This window comes from Fundulus heteroclitus, chromosome 16 (assembly GCF_011125445.2).
Source record: "Fundulus heteroclitus isolate FHET01 chromosome 16, MU-UCD_Fhet_4.1, whole genome shotgun sequence".
Lineage (NCBI taxonomy): Eukaryota > Metazoa > Chordata > Actinopteri > Cyprinodontiformes > Fundulidae > Fundulus > Fundulus heteroclitus.
Genome location: NC_046376.1, coordinates 16,077,434 through 16,091,254, shown reverse-complemented (window position 1 = coordinate 16,091,254; position 13,821 = coordinate 16,077,434). Strand labels below are relative to the sequence as shown.

General features: G+C 37.6%; 2 protein-coding genes across 4 annotated transcripts; both read left to right on the top strand.

The window, feature by feature from the left end:
- Nucleotides 1–209: 209 nt before the first annotated feature.
- Nucleotides 210–5,065, top strand: LOC105937293 (hemicentin-2; the record flags this gene model as incomplete). 3 transcript variants are annotated; one of them, XR_004932928.1, is given in 4 exon segments in its annotated part: nt 210–305; nt 445–708; nt 971–1,558; nt 3,874–5,065. XR_004932928.1 is itself a non-coding variant. In XM_036147879.1 (4 exon segments), coding segments are annotated over 4 exon segments (518 nt in total), but the record flags the coding sequence as incomplete, so codon positions are not given.
- Nucleotides 5,066–9,968: 4,903 nt separating this feature from the next.
- LOC105937334 (intercellular adhesion molecule 5-like) lies at nt 9,969–10,731 on the top strand. The gene is made up of 2 exons (XM_036147878.1): nt 9,969–10,261; nt 10,369–10,731. The coding sequence occupies exons 1-2, from the start codon at nt 10,012–10,014 to the stop codon at nt 10,707–10,709; spliced, it is 591 nt and encodes a 196-aa protein (XP_036003771.1). The 5' UTR covers nt 9,969–10,011; the 3' UTR covers nt 10,710–10,731.
- The last annotated feature ends 3,090 nt before the right edge of the window (nt 10,732–13,821 follow it).

Genomic DNA, 13,821 nt, shown 5'->3' with positions numbered 1-13,821 from the left:
AGTATCCATGCCTAAGCCCAGAAGCCCTATGTATACCACTGGTGGATCTGAACTCCTACAGTGTGATGTTGAAGATGTTGCGCCAGTGGACAGGCTTGTCATATCTTGGTACAAAGGAAATAAGAAGATCTTTCAAAAGACCTTTGAAGACAAAAGTAAAGTTCCCGTCAATATATCCTTACAAGCATCTGTAAAGGTGGATGCAGCAGATGATGGAGCGAAGGTCTGGTGTGAAGCGATGCTAAACCTTCCAGGACAAAGTCCTGCACCGATGCAATCAGAGTCACAAGTTTTAACAGTTTTCTGTAAGTTTCATACCTTCTCTTGATTTATACATCAGTAGTAGTCAAATTCGGAGCTGAATTTTATCCTGTCTCAAACTGCATTTTAATCACTTTATTTACTTTCCTCTCTGTCTGTATATGATTTCATGCTCATCATCAGACCCACCAACCTTCGCTCATCCTGAAAATGAGACCCGCGAAGTTTCTGTTGGTGCAGAAATCTCTTTGAACTGCTCGGCCACAGGAAACCCTGCTCCAGCTTACCGCTGGCACTTTGCAGACCCTACGCTAGAGGGGCCCCAGAAGCAAGATGAGATTGGGCCGATTTTAACTTCAGATTTTAAGGTTACAGGAGTCTACAGCTGCAGAGCCTCTAACAGCGTGGCTGAAAGAACCAAATATTTCACTATCAACAAAACTCCAGGTAAATACATCACTATAGAATTCACTGTGTTTCTTATCCTACTCTTCGCTGATTTTGTCCATAACTTGCCATGCTGTTGTTTCCCATTAGGTAGTACAACGGGGACCACTGCTGGGATTGTAATCGCTGTACTCATTGTTATAGCCCTTATTGTGGGATCTGTAGTTTATCATAAAAAAAGAAACTCATCTGTCCCAAGACCAGAAAGTCTATCCTGATGAACTGAGAGTGTGAATGTAACAAAAATTCCCATCTCCCACAGAGGACCAGACCACCTTCGGAGTCATATTAGGAGTGTTTCTTGGCCTGGGAGCTTTAGTCTTCATCCTCGGCATCATTTATATGACATCAACAGGAACATTTAGTTTCCAGAAAGGCAGCTATCAACCAACCTCATCAGGTCCTATATGAACCTCACTTTTCCTTAATTTAATGTTGGACGGCTTGGCTATAAAACTTGCTTGGTGAAAAATCAGTCCACTTGAGGACTGATCTGGGGTGCATGTTCAGGTTGTGTTTGTTTGTACATGTTTGGGGACACTGTAGCTTTAAAAATGTTAAATCTTTGAGCTTTCCAAAATATTGCCACTGTATAAACAGACACTTCCTTTACCGACTGCAAAAAGGGGTAAGATGTGTTCAATAATCAGCTTTACTTTGGTGATGTGACTCACTTGCTCTTGGACTCACTTGCCTTCCTGGCCTTTTTTGGGATTATCTTTTCCTTTCATGTGACCGGTCTGTCTGTTTGTTTTTTAAGTTGTTCTAACTGGTGGTGGGAACTTTGCTTTTTGTGCTGCACAACTATCTAAGATGGCTGACGACTGGTTACTCAACTGCATGTTAACAGGTTTGTTGCTATAAAAAGTTGATGCATGCTGATGCTAACATTTAGCTGCTACTAGAACAAAATATGTTTAATACATAGAAATCCAACAACAATAATTAGAAGTACAATGTCAGCTTTTAAGAGAATATTTTGTGACAAGAGTAAAGTGCATAAATGAGAAAAACAGTAAAGTGGAGATAACTTGCAGTTTCAGACAGACATTTATTATTGCTCGTTGTACTGGTGAGGTGAAATCTCAAGCAACACTTGAAATACTGAGGAAACAACGACAAACTTCCTCAGGGTTATGAGGCCACAGGCCAAAACTTGCTGATCTGCTTATAAAATGGTTTTCTCAGTTTTATAAAGTGTTGCTGGAGTCTTCCCCTCACCAGATCCTGTCCCTCTCCATGCACCTTGGAAGTAAACGAAATGTGCCAGAAACATTTGGCTCTATGTGCTCATTAATGAATGCCATATTTATTTAGAGGTCTTAATGATTTATCTAAGGGTTTTATTCTGGTTAGACTGATTATTTAACATTCAGCTAGAAAGATAAAAAAAACAGCAGTAACTGAAGCAGATGTTTGAATTTCTTGTGGATTTTTCCACTTATCCAGACAGAATCAAGCTCACACATACAAGCTTAAGTGCATATATAATGTTTTTATGTCTGTCTGTCTGTCTGTCTGTCTGTCTGTCTGTCTGTCTGTCTGTATGAATGAATGAATGAATAAGCGAGCTTCGGCTGAATTCCACCATGTCAGCAGCAGATGACACTGGTTTTGTTAATATCATACAGCCAAGCCCAAAATTATTCATACTCCTGATAAATTTAAAATTTAAATTTAAATTATTCTCATCATGCCAATAAATTAGTTTCTGAAGGGAAACTTAACAGGCATCGACCAAAAGACAAAAAAGTAATTAAAAAAAGCAAAACAAATTCGAATAGCTAGATAGACAGACAGACACACTTAAGGCAATAGAGCCCTACATGTGGTTTCTCACCAATTTTTTTTGGATGTTTCCACATGTATTTTGACAATTTATCTTTGGTGATTAGCTCCAAGTCTTTGAGATGTGAAGGACTCTGTACCATCACCCTAATCTCTAGCTCCTTTCACATATTCTCTGCCTGGCTGGTGCAACTCCAAAACATTAAAGGGGCCTATTCACTTTTGACCATAAAAATAAATCACAAAAAATACATATATCTGGCTTTATATAAATGATTATACACTAAGCAATTGTCCCGATAGTGTTTACTTAGTCCTTTTTGAGCCTGAAAAGAACTTTGCTGCAGCAATGTGTGCCGCTACCAGCATATATTGCTGTGCTCCATCTTCCGGCAGTACCGCGGAGCTATCAGAGAGCAAGATGGCTACAGTTGTTGCAGCTACTGTAAGAGCAAGTAGACCATCCTGCAATGCCTCGCAGTAAAGTGATAGTTCGGCGTATTCGAAGACCTGCTCGCTCTGTAGGGTTAGGGTCACTTAACTTCTTTACCTTCACTGGGTATTGCTGACTCGCTCAACTCTGTTTCTTCTTGTTTATTCATTGCAAACATGCGCAATATCGTACTTCTGGTCACCTGGTCTTGTTATGGTAAATATACATAAATGTGCTCTGTTTACTAACAAACACAAAAAAAAGTGGAAAACACAGAAATTAAATATAAAATAAAACCTGCATGCAACTGGAGTGAGACACTGGCGTAGAAATTTGTAAAGTCCCCAATATTATTTCCGGGTACAAGAAATATAATGGTAGAATCAAAAGATTGCTTTAAACCTAAATGTACGTATCAGCGGTATGGATATTTTTGCTTTGTCATTCCAAAACAGTTTGAACCAATTGCAAAACCAGCTTGAAAATTTGGACTTTAAAGCAAGTGTGACACTGGTGTTTTGCCTAACCAATTTCCTTTCACACGGAGTTGTTACTTGGTTTAAACTTAGACATAGTTGATGCTTAAACAGGACAGTGAGACCAAACACACATTGGTTTTGGAATGGATAAAGCAAGCTAACATTAGCTAACATGACCTACGCTTTAGGCCTTTCTTCCAGGATACCAATCAGATTAAATGAACTGTACCAAGTATGTTTAATCTCGTGATTGGAAATCTTGCCAGACTTGTAGTCAGAACTTAATGACTTCCAAAGGTGTGTGGTTGAGGTACAGCTTGCTAGAGCCAATTTAGCCAAATATTACGGGGGGTGCATGTGTATATATATATATATTTGAGGGGGTTATCAATGTTTAAATGTCACCTGATTTAAATCATGCCTTTGACATTTTATTTTTGTTCATCTCTCTGTTGATGTTTCTAGGGAGCAATAATGTGATCTAAAAGAACGTAAAGCATGGAAGCGTCTGAGATCAGCCATACCACTGGATTTAGGGCAGTCCTGCCATTGGCTTATGTAACTCTTCAGTTTTCATGTCGGATCAATTACAACATCCTGTTTGTCTTTTTTGCTTGGTTTTTCTGATAATCTCTCTCTAACAGCCACCACAAAAGCGACGGTCACGTAGAATTGGACCTGATTGTGGATGTTAAGCTAGCAGCAGGTAGTATCTGTGTTGACCTTTCATCCAGGCTATTCAAACAACCACTAAAGCTCTTTTCCAAGTTGTCCATTATGGTGCTGTATTTTTAAAAAAAATGTTTTTTCTTTTTTTTTTTTTTTTAAGATTTCTGTTTTCCAAAGTTGAGCTTTTGAACTATGCACTAATTGTTTAATTGTTTAAACTGTAGATTTAGCAAAGACCTATGACTTGTTACATCTATCCCTTTTCATTTTGCATCAGTGAATCAACTTTAAACAATATTTGCACAAAGTAAAATTTTGATCTGTTTTATTTAGAATTATTGCTCTATTTTTGGAGATAGAAGGCTTCCTTACAGATGAAATAATTATTTTAGTTTTTTTTTTTTTTTGCTTTATTTTTGGAATAATGATGTTACTCAGTGAGCAACTCCGTTTACTGCTAATGTTATGAAATAGTGTATAAATTGTAATCTTCTACAAATGTTTTGTCTTTTATTTTGTTTAAAGTGTTGTGCCTTAGAAACACTGAGTACGCCTTCCATAACATGCCATTGCTGTGATGCCTTATGGTATACATACTAACATGTTTTAATTATGAAACAGGTTGTTGCTAATCAGATCATTTTAAAACATAAAGCTGATGTAAAATCTGCATTTATTGTTGTGAAATTTAAAATAATAATAAAAAAACAGGTTTGTTTTAACAGTGCTCATGTACATTTACTGTGAGTTAAAAGGTTAACGTATTGTTGAGGCATCTTTAAGTGTTGTAAATCCCCTCATGTCGAGTATGATTTGGGGATTGTGTTACTTTTACTTTGCCTGTCCCTTTGGCTCTTTAAGACAGCCTTACATTGTACAGCACTGAGTCGTCTGCTCACTAACTAGATCCTGACAACAAAGGGAATGTAAAGAGAAATGGGTGTAATCCTGTGTTCAGCTGATAAAATAAAGCTTTTTTTAATTGTAATTTTTGTCTTAATACTGTGTGCTCTTAATTGTTTCCCCTTGTCATTACCAACACATATTGAGATGAAAAAGTGTGTCAAATGTTTTTGTATTTTTCTTCTGTCGCCATAACAACTTGGCAGATGGGGTACGGCACAGTTAGTCATGCAGTTAAAAGATACGAGCTTTACTATGAAAATGCTTCTCCTGTGAACGTGTTGGGGCATCTCCAAAGCTGCGTGTAATGTGAGTAATGTGAGAAGATTTCCAAATTGCAGCCCTCTGAATGATTTTCGTGTGGCACTCGACCAGAATTCAAGAATGGGTCTCTATAGTGAGTTACAGATTCCTTTTCTACAGAAATCAGACTAATTTCCTTTTTTTTTTTTTCTTCAAATGTGTGTTTAGTTCATTGTTGAGGAGATAAAGGAAAAAATCATTAAAATTAAAAAAAACTTGATGAGTTTAACTAAATTATTCCAGTTTTGTGCTTCAGCTACGGTTGGCACAGTGAATGATTAGTAGCTTTTTTTGAGTGCTTACATTCAGAGTCCCCTGGGTTGGTAAAGTATGAGAGTTCTGTTAATGATTCTCACATTTTGCATGTTTCATCCTAAAAAGCAGTTGTGCCCTATGTGACCTCTAACTTGTGTGTTTGATTAACTATAATTTTTTCATATAGTTTTTTTTGCCACATGATGGTAAGGAAACCAATCTCAGCTCAACTTGAATGTGCAATAATTAAATCAACAACACATCCATCTATCATCAATCACGTACCCTTTGATGATCACCGTTATCCCACAGTCATGCATGCACTGTTAGGAGCTGTTCGTCACTTATTTATAAAAACACTTGCTTTTTCTACATTCACATCAAGACAAGCAGCAACAACAGCCTAAACAAATATGAAGTGAAAAAAAGTCCAGCACAATGAAATGCAAATTATTCATACTAGCATCAGAGCTGAGGTTATTATCTTGGAGCAGTTTCCCTGTGTTACTCCATAGATGAACCCAACATTAACACAACAAAGCTTCCAGAGACAGCAGACTTCGCGTTGACTGTAGACGAGGAAAGCCTCTCCAACAGCACAGCTAGAAACATGTTCAAACACGTGGTTTAGGTTATTTGGAAAGGCAATACATTTTTTTTACAGGACTGTTTCTTTGCCGTGTGTAGGACGTCAGCTAATAACTATGTCCAGGCAGATGTAATGCATGCGTTTGGCAGGAGGCTAGTTGAAGTTGGACTCATTGAGTAAGGAAAAAAAAAATTAATGATCCACAGTAGACATGCACTCCACTGTCCTCTGGCTGAGAAAGGCCTTTTACTACAGAAGGGAGTGGTCCCATCTGGAGGAGAAACTGATGATCGCCCAACCCAGTCAGCCTCTCACACTAGTAGCTACTTTCTAAAAATGTGTATTGTGTTTGTATAATTTTTTAAAACTAATGAATGTTTGTCCACCTGCTGCACTCCCTGGCACTACTGATGGTCCCAGTAAGGTGTGTAAAACGTTATAGCATTCATTAATATCTGCAGCACATAAAGAAATAATGCAGTAGCATTATTTCACAGAGAGAAAAGGGGAAAAAAAGGAAAAGAAAAGAACAAAAATCTATTTTTTTAAAAAGAAAATTATTAGTCGCACATATATTGGCACCGCTTTACTTCTCTTTCGCTGGTAAGTCATCACAGATTTTCTTTTAACATTACAATGGTGTGAAAAAATGTTTGCCCCCTTCCTGATTTCTTTTGCATGTTTGTCACGCCTAAGTGTTTCAGAACATCAAACAGATTTACATACTGGTCAAAGACAACACAAGCAACACAAAATTAAGGTTTTTATTATTATGGGGCCCAGTGTGAAAAAGTAATTGCCACCAAAAAACCTAATAAATGGTTGGGCCGCCCTTAGCAGCAACAACTGCAATCAAGTTGCTGGTGAAGATTCTCAGTCATCCAGGTCATGGTCATTCCAAAAAAAAAAAGTTTTTTTGTTCAGTCACTGCCAGAGACTCTGCTTCAGCTCTGTACCAGCTCACCCTCGGCCAGAGACTCCATTCTAGCCCAGCCTCAGCCAGAGACTCCGCTCCAGCCCAGCCTCAGCCTGAAACACTGTTCCAGCTAAGTCACAGCCAGAGACTCCGTTCCTACTCAGCCCACAGTTTGGGTTCGCCGGTTCCGGTGTTCCGCTGTGGTCTCTGATACGGCTCCTGTGCTCAGTCCTGGCTTCAAGTTCTCGGCTGCTGGGTTCCGTCTTGGTCTTAAGTTCTCGACTCCTGGTGTTCCGTCCTGGTCTCAAGTTCTCGGCTCCAGTGTTCCTTTCTGGTCTGACTCTCCGCACTACTCCTGCCGGCCAGCTTCTGCACCCTACATCTGGTAAAGGACTCTGGGTCCCATCGTCATCCATCATCCACACTGTTCAATAAACTCACTTTTAAGAACTAGCTCTGTGTGTGCGTGCTGTGTCCGGGTTCATCCCAGAAAGATATGACAAAAATAACAACAATTTTCTTGAAATGAGTGTATTTGTCCTTGATTTCTAAAGGTAAATGAGATGATCTGCCAATTAAATGAATATTCTGACCACCAAAATAAGAATTATATAACGCTGCACTTGAAATAAGATGATGGAGATGAGTTGTTCCTATTCTAAGTGAAATGTACTCATTCCATTGGCAGATCAAATTGTTTACCTTCACAAATCAAGGACAAATACACTCATTTCCAGAAAATTGTACATATTTTTAGTTCATTTTTGCATTGTTGTAATTCAACCACACTGGGGGTTTTATTATGCACCAACAGCCTCTTTTACATCACAGTTATGATCCTCACCATGTAGAATCAACCTGACATGGGCTTCAGAAGAACCTCCCACCTTGGAGGATGTCCTACAAAAGACAAGAACGCACATTTTTTCATTTATATATATGTGCATTGTAAAAGCACGACTTGTTGAAACAACAATGTGCTTCTTCCTTATCTTCATCTTAATCCAGTTCACAGGTAGGCTAATTGAGCATTGTGTGCTTGTTTGTGCCGGGACAGTATATTTATCTTTCTGATTTCGGGCAGCCATCAAGCCGCGAGTTTGTAAGATTAAGCTGTTAAACATGCTGCTTAAAATGTTATGCTGAAACTGGTTGATGAAACCTACATCAAATCTGTTAAAGCTTTAAGTTAAGCATCTACAAGTAATGGGCCTATTGCAATATTTCTTTCTGCATGTGGAGCAAAGACTTAAAGCTACAGAGAACAAGAGTCTAAAGCATATTTGATTAAAGAACTGTTTTCAAGAACTATCCTGTTTTAGATATTCAATATAAAACGTGAAATACATATAAAAGCAAGTGTGTTTTTTAATAGAGCCCTCAAAAAATATTAGCAAGTGAGATTAATTGGTCACTGTTGGACTACGCATTAACCATGATTAACATGCAATTATGCAATGGAAATGTATCAGTCCCTATGACCAGATAATATTAGTAAGACCCAATTACATATTTCTGGGCCTGAATTATACCCGTTATTCCTTTGAAACCGTGTTAAGGTGTTATGTAATCTAAACTGGATGTGGACTAATAAACTGAAGTCTGTTTAATTGAACTGTGTTAAACACATTTTGTTCTGTTTCTGGTAGCTCAGCTTCTTGAAACGAATACTTAGTGCACACTGAGATCTATCGATAGGGTAGAGAGGAAGATAGAGAAATATTGAGGAAATAGACTTACCACATTTTTCCACAGTTCACAAGCACCACTTGCCATACATGATGAACAAAGACACCAGCTGATCAATGCAGAGAAAAAGGGGCAAACAACTCATAAAGTTAGAAGCACATGCATTTGTGATCAATTTAATGATTTTAAGTTTTTCATTTAGTTACTTCACAAACTTATAACTATAGTGGAAAGGGAGAACTAAATGTAGTATTAATTTTATTGATTAACTAGCCAAAGGACAAAACATCTAATAACATTCATATGGCATCTGCATAAGATGTTTTGAGTGTCCTATTCTGCCCTCACCCATAGAGGAAATCAGTATAGCTGTTGCTGATTCTGCTTTGGCTGAAGCTCTAATCTTTCCTGTATCTTTCCTGCTTTTGTTTTGTACTTAATTAGTTTGGATGCTTTGTTTGAAAAAATGCAAAATGATTTATATAGTTAAATTGTTATATATGTTAATTATCTTACTTCTCCCCTCAAATTTGTTTGATTTGATTATTTTACACTCCTCCTGTAATTTGCATGCTGCAGTGTTGATCAAGATAAAAAATGTCATTGCGGCTTTCTGTTTCAGGTGAATCACACATGCAAATTTTCTGGATCTGCAATGAAATAAATATATCTAGCAAACAACGTTTTCCTACCTGGGAACTTCCTGATTTAAACTTGGTACTGTTCAGAAAGAATAGTGGTATACTTTTAACTTTTCATGGTACTGTCATCAGCAGTACCATGAAAAGACACAAACTCACCAAGTCTTTGTATGTGTTTTATCTATGATGAAAGCAGGAAGCAATAAAAGAGCCATCAGAAAGGATATAATGACCTAAACAACTCTAAGTATAAAAATCATTTTAAAATGTGAAGAAATGTATAGCAAGTAACATCTTGACATGTGATAAACAGCATTAGTTATGAGCATGGACGAGTGGCATGGCAAACTATCTTTGATGCCTTGATTCAGTATGGAAACTAGTAAACAGAAGACACGGGTGCTTCATCTTGCTAGAACAGGAATATTTCATAAAAAAAAAAAAAAATAGTCCAAGCAAAGAGAAGCATATCCTAAATGAAAATGCTACAACTGTCTGCCCACATTAACGTGGAATATATTTCACTTGGAATTTGTTTTCTCAGACCCTGGAGAAGTTTTCTTCACCTTGGTCCAGGTCATGTATAATAACCAAACTGTGTTTATTGTGTTCAAGGGAAGCAGGCACATTCCTGTGAAATGAAGTTGGATCCCCCAATGGTTTTTGTGGAGTATGGAGGTTCCACTTCAGTCAACTGCAGCACATCATCATGCAACAATGTTGAGGGGATAACCTGGGAGTCTACATCTGGAAGAATAGGCTTCAAAGAGGGGGTCTCCACTGTAGAGTTGAAGATTGACGAAGTAAAAGACTGGCTTACAAAACCGCAGTGTTTTGTGTGGGCTGATGGTAACCAGACATTGAAAAGGTTACCAATCACCATTTACAGTAAGTTGCTTATATGACAGTTTTAGTCAAATCAAACCTTTTTTAAAGCTAGTCATTAATAATGCTCTAATTAGCTTTTTTCTGCTATTTGTCACTTTCTGCTTAAGAAATGCCAAAGAAAGTATCCATGCCTAAGCCCAGAAGCCCTATGTATACCACTGGTGGATCTGAACTCCTACAGTGCGATGTTGAAGATGTTGCGCCAGCGGACAGGCTTGTCATATCCTGGTACAAAGAAAATAAGATGATTTTTCAAAGGGCCTCTGAAGACAAAGGTAAAGTTCCAGTCAATGAATCTTTACAAGCATTCATAGAGGTGGACGCAGCGGATGATGGAGTGGAGGTCTGGTGTGAAGCGAAGCTAAACCTTACAGGACAAAGTCCTGCACCGATGCGATCAGAGTCACAAGTTTTAACAGTTTTCTGTAAGTTTGATACATTCTCTTGATTTATCCATCAGTAGTAGTCAAATTCGGAGCTGAATGTCAACCTGTCTTAAACTTCATTGTAATTTCTTTTATTTTTTCCACTCTGTCTGTATATGATTTCATCAGACCCACCAACCTTTGCCAAGCCTGAAAATGAGACCCATGATATATATGTTGGTACAAAAATCTCTTTGAACTGCTCGGCTACAGGAAACCCTGCTCCAGTTTACAGCTGGCACTTTGCAGATCCTACGCAGATGTGGATCCACAAGCACAATGAGATAGAGCCAATTTTAACTCTGGGCTTTAAGGCTTCAGGAGTCTACAGCTGCACAGCCTCTAATGTGGCAGGGAGAGTAACCAAATATTTCTACGCAAATCGAGTTCAAGGTAATGCATTGTTGCAAAATCTCTAGTTTTATTTTTTGTAATTTGTGGTTTACAAAATAAATATTAACTATTTTCTTACAAGACTATAAAGTCTGAGAGAATGTAATAAAGTATCCTATATCCTGCAGGGATTTGGACCATCTTCATGGCTTTGAGGATAACATTGGTTTGCCTGTTTCCCCTGTTCTTCGTAGGAAGTCTAGCATTTGTGACCCGGAATAAAACATCTTGTTTCAGTAAAAGACAACCTGCCTTACCAGAATCAATGAGTATGGTTGTTTTATAACCTTTGTTCCTACAGATGGACTGCTATTGCAGCTTTAAAAGTACAAAATTACACCTGCTGTATTTACTAATGAAAGCTTTGTACTTCTGATAAGCTCATTTCCTTTGTAAACTTGTGAGTTTATTTCCTGTGGTCTTTCCCCTGTTCCGAGTGCATGAAGCCTCGGTGGTAAGCTTCACAGTCCTGGAGGCAAGACCCCAGCTGCTTTAAATGTTAAAGTGATAATCCATGTCAGACTTTTTCAAATTGTTTTAATTTAAATTAACTTTTGGGCTAAAGTGAGAGTTTTAGTTGTTGTCTTCCCTAATTGTCTGAAAGCTGAAAGAAACTGGTTTCACAGCTGCATTTAAACTTATCAGTTTGAAAAAGTGTTTGATGCAGACATGGTGACACTTTTTTCGGCTCAGCTAAATCTTCTGTTTTTCTTTTAAGTATTTAATGCATAACCAGTGATCTCTCTGCAAAGGGCAAAGCAGGGCAGCCTTATGACCAGCCAGTTCTTTAGTGTTCATATTTTCTTCCAGGTACATGCATGATTTGCCCACAGGTATTCCAGCTTCCTTCCTTCCTTCCTTCCTTCCTTCCTTCCTTCCTTCCTTCCTTCCTTCCTTCCTTCCTTCCTTCCTTCCTTCCTTCCTTCCTTCCTTCCTTCCTTCCGAGTTTAAATGTATGTTTGGTGGGTTGGTAAGTAAGATGCAGTTTCAGGGAGAATATAGTTTCCCTTTTCTTTGTCATAGAGGTACACTGAGTAGTTTTCAGTATGTCAATATGACACAACTACTAGTTATCATTGCCAGGAATCAGTTATGCATATTGCTGTTGTTGTTGTTTTTCTCTCCTTACATTTTTTTAGACATATGGAAAGCATAATTATAATTTCAATAATATTAATACAATGTTTCTGGGAATAGTGAGTGAAAGTGAGGTAATAGAGGTAGTTAAAAAAATGAAAAAATAAGAAATCCAAAGATTGTAATGATATTGATATGGCTATTGTATTATTAAACCTCTTACCAATATTTGTAACAGATCATTCCTAACTGGAACCTTTCCTGATAAAATGAAGATGGCAAAGGTTTTGCCAGTCCATAAAGGTGGTGACAAGCAAATATTGACACATTTAAGGCCGATATCATTGCTACCACAATTTTCAAAAATTCTGGAAAAATTATTCATAAAAAGGCTGGACTTTTTCCTTAATAAAAATAATATATTAAATGAGCACCAGTACAGCTTTAGGAACAACTGCTCCACAACTTTAGCTGTGATGGGGTTTGTGGAGCACATTGCTGCAGCACTTGACCATAAGCTTAATACCGTGGGTGTGTTTATTGACTTATGCAAAGCATTACTAGTTATCTGTATGAAGCATTGAACAAAAGTCTTCCTTCTGGTATTCAGAAATTATTCAAGTTAAGAGAAAATAAATAGAATTTACGAGGTTTGTTTATATTTGAATGTGCAAACGAGAAGAGCCAGATAAAGTGTAGATGTGTTTCAGTTGTTGGTGTAAAACTGTGGAATGAATTGAATGATGATTTTAAGTTATGTCCTTTCTTGGACATAACTTTAAAAGAGCTTTAACATGTAAAATGATAAAATCCTATGTTGTTATGCAGATTTGAAATTTTATACACATGCTGTGAAGAACCTGGTAGGTTGTAAAGGTTGTAAGTATAAAACAGGGTAGGCAAGAATAAGCTTTGCTTCAGCCTATTCCTTTTTTTTTTGGGGTAAATTGTGGGTTTGTTTGTTTGTTTATTGTTGTTTCTTTTACTGTTTCCTATGTTTAATGTTGGACAATTTACCAAAAATAAAGTGAGTGATTTTTTTACTTTTACTTTCGCAGCTGGAACAAAAGCCATCATTTTAGAGTTTGGGCTGTTTTCATGGTCATTCAGCAGATCCTACCTGCTGTAGCATTGAAGAGGATCAAGTTAGATGCCTGTAGGATACTATTTTGAATGTGATTTATGTGATTTCTCTAAGGGGTTTGCATGATCAACTTGGATTGTTGGACTATGCACCAATCTTATCGACAATTCAATTCAAAAATACTTTTGGATTTGTTGCTGTGAGACTGTTTATATGTTCTTGTTGTATTCCCACAGTTTTGGCTTTCCTTCACTGGCTTCCTGTCTTTTATAGGGTCCAATTTAAATTGCTATTTTTTATTTTTAAATGTCTACATGGTTGTTCCCTCACCTACCTATTCCTGCACCAAAAAGAACCATGAGGTCTGTGGCACAATTGATGATGTCTATTGTCAGGTCTAAGTTTATTTCTCGTGGCGACAGAGCCTTTACTGTAGCAGGTCCTGCGCTCTGGAATAGCCTGCTTCTTAACAAACTCTCGAGCATCTTAAATCCCATATGAAGACTCAGTTCTATGGTCTGGCTTTTAGTGCAAGATAACCGAGGTGTTTTGTTTTTATAGCAGATTGTTTCAGATAGCTG

What these genes read in the sequence shown, in the direction of transcription:
- LOC105937334 (XM_036147878.1), top strand. Translation starts at nt 10,012, where the DNA reads ATGAAGTTGGATCCCCCAATGGTTTTTGTGGAGTATGGAGGTTCCACT. An exon ending in GTTACCAATCACCATTTACA is followed by an intron (nt 10,262 to 10,368) that starts GTAAGTTGCTTA and finishes TTTCTGCTTAAG; the next exon opens with AAATGCCAAAGAAAGTATCC.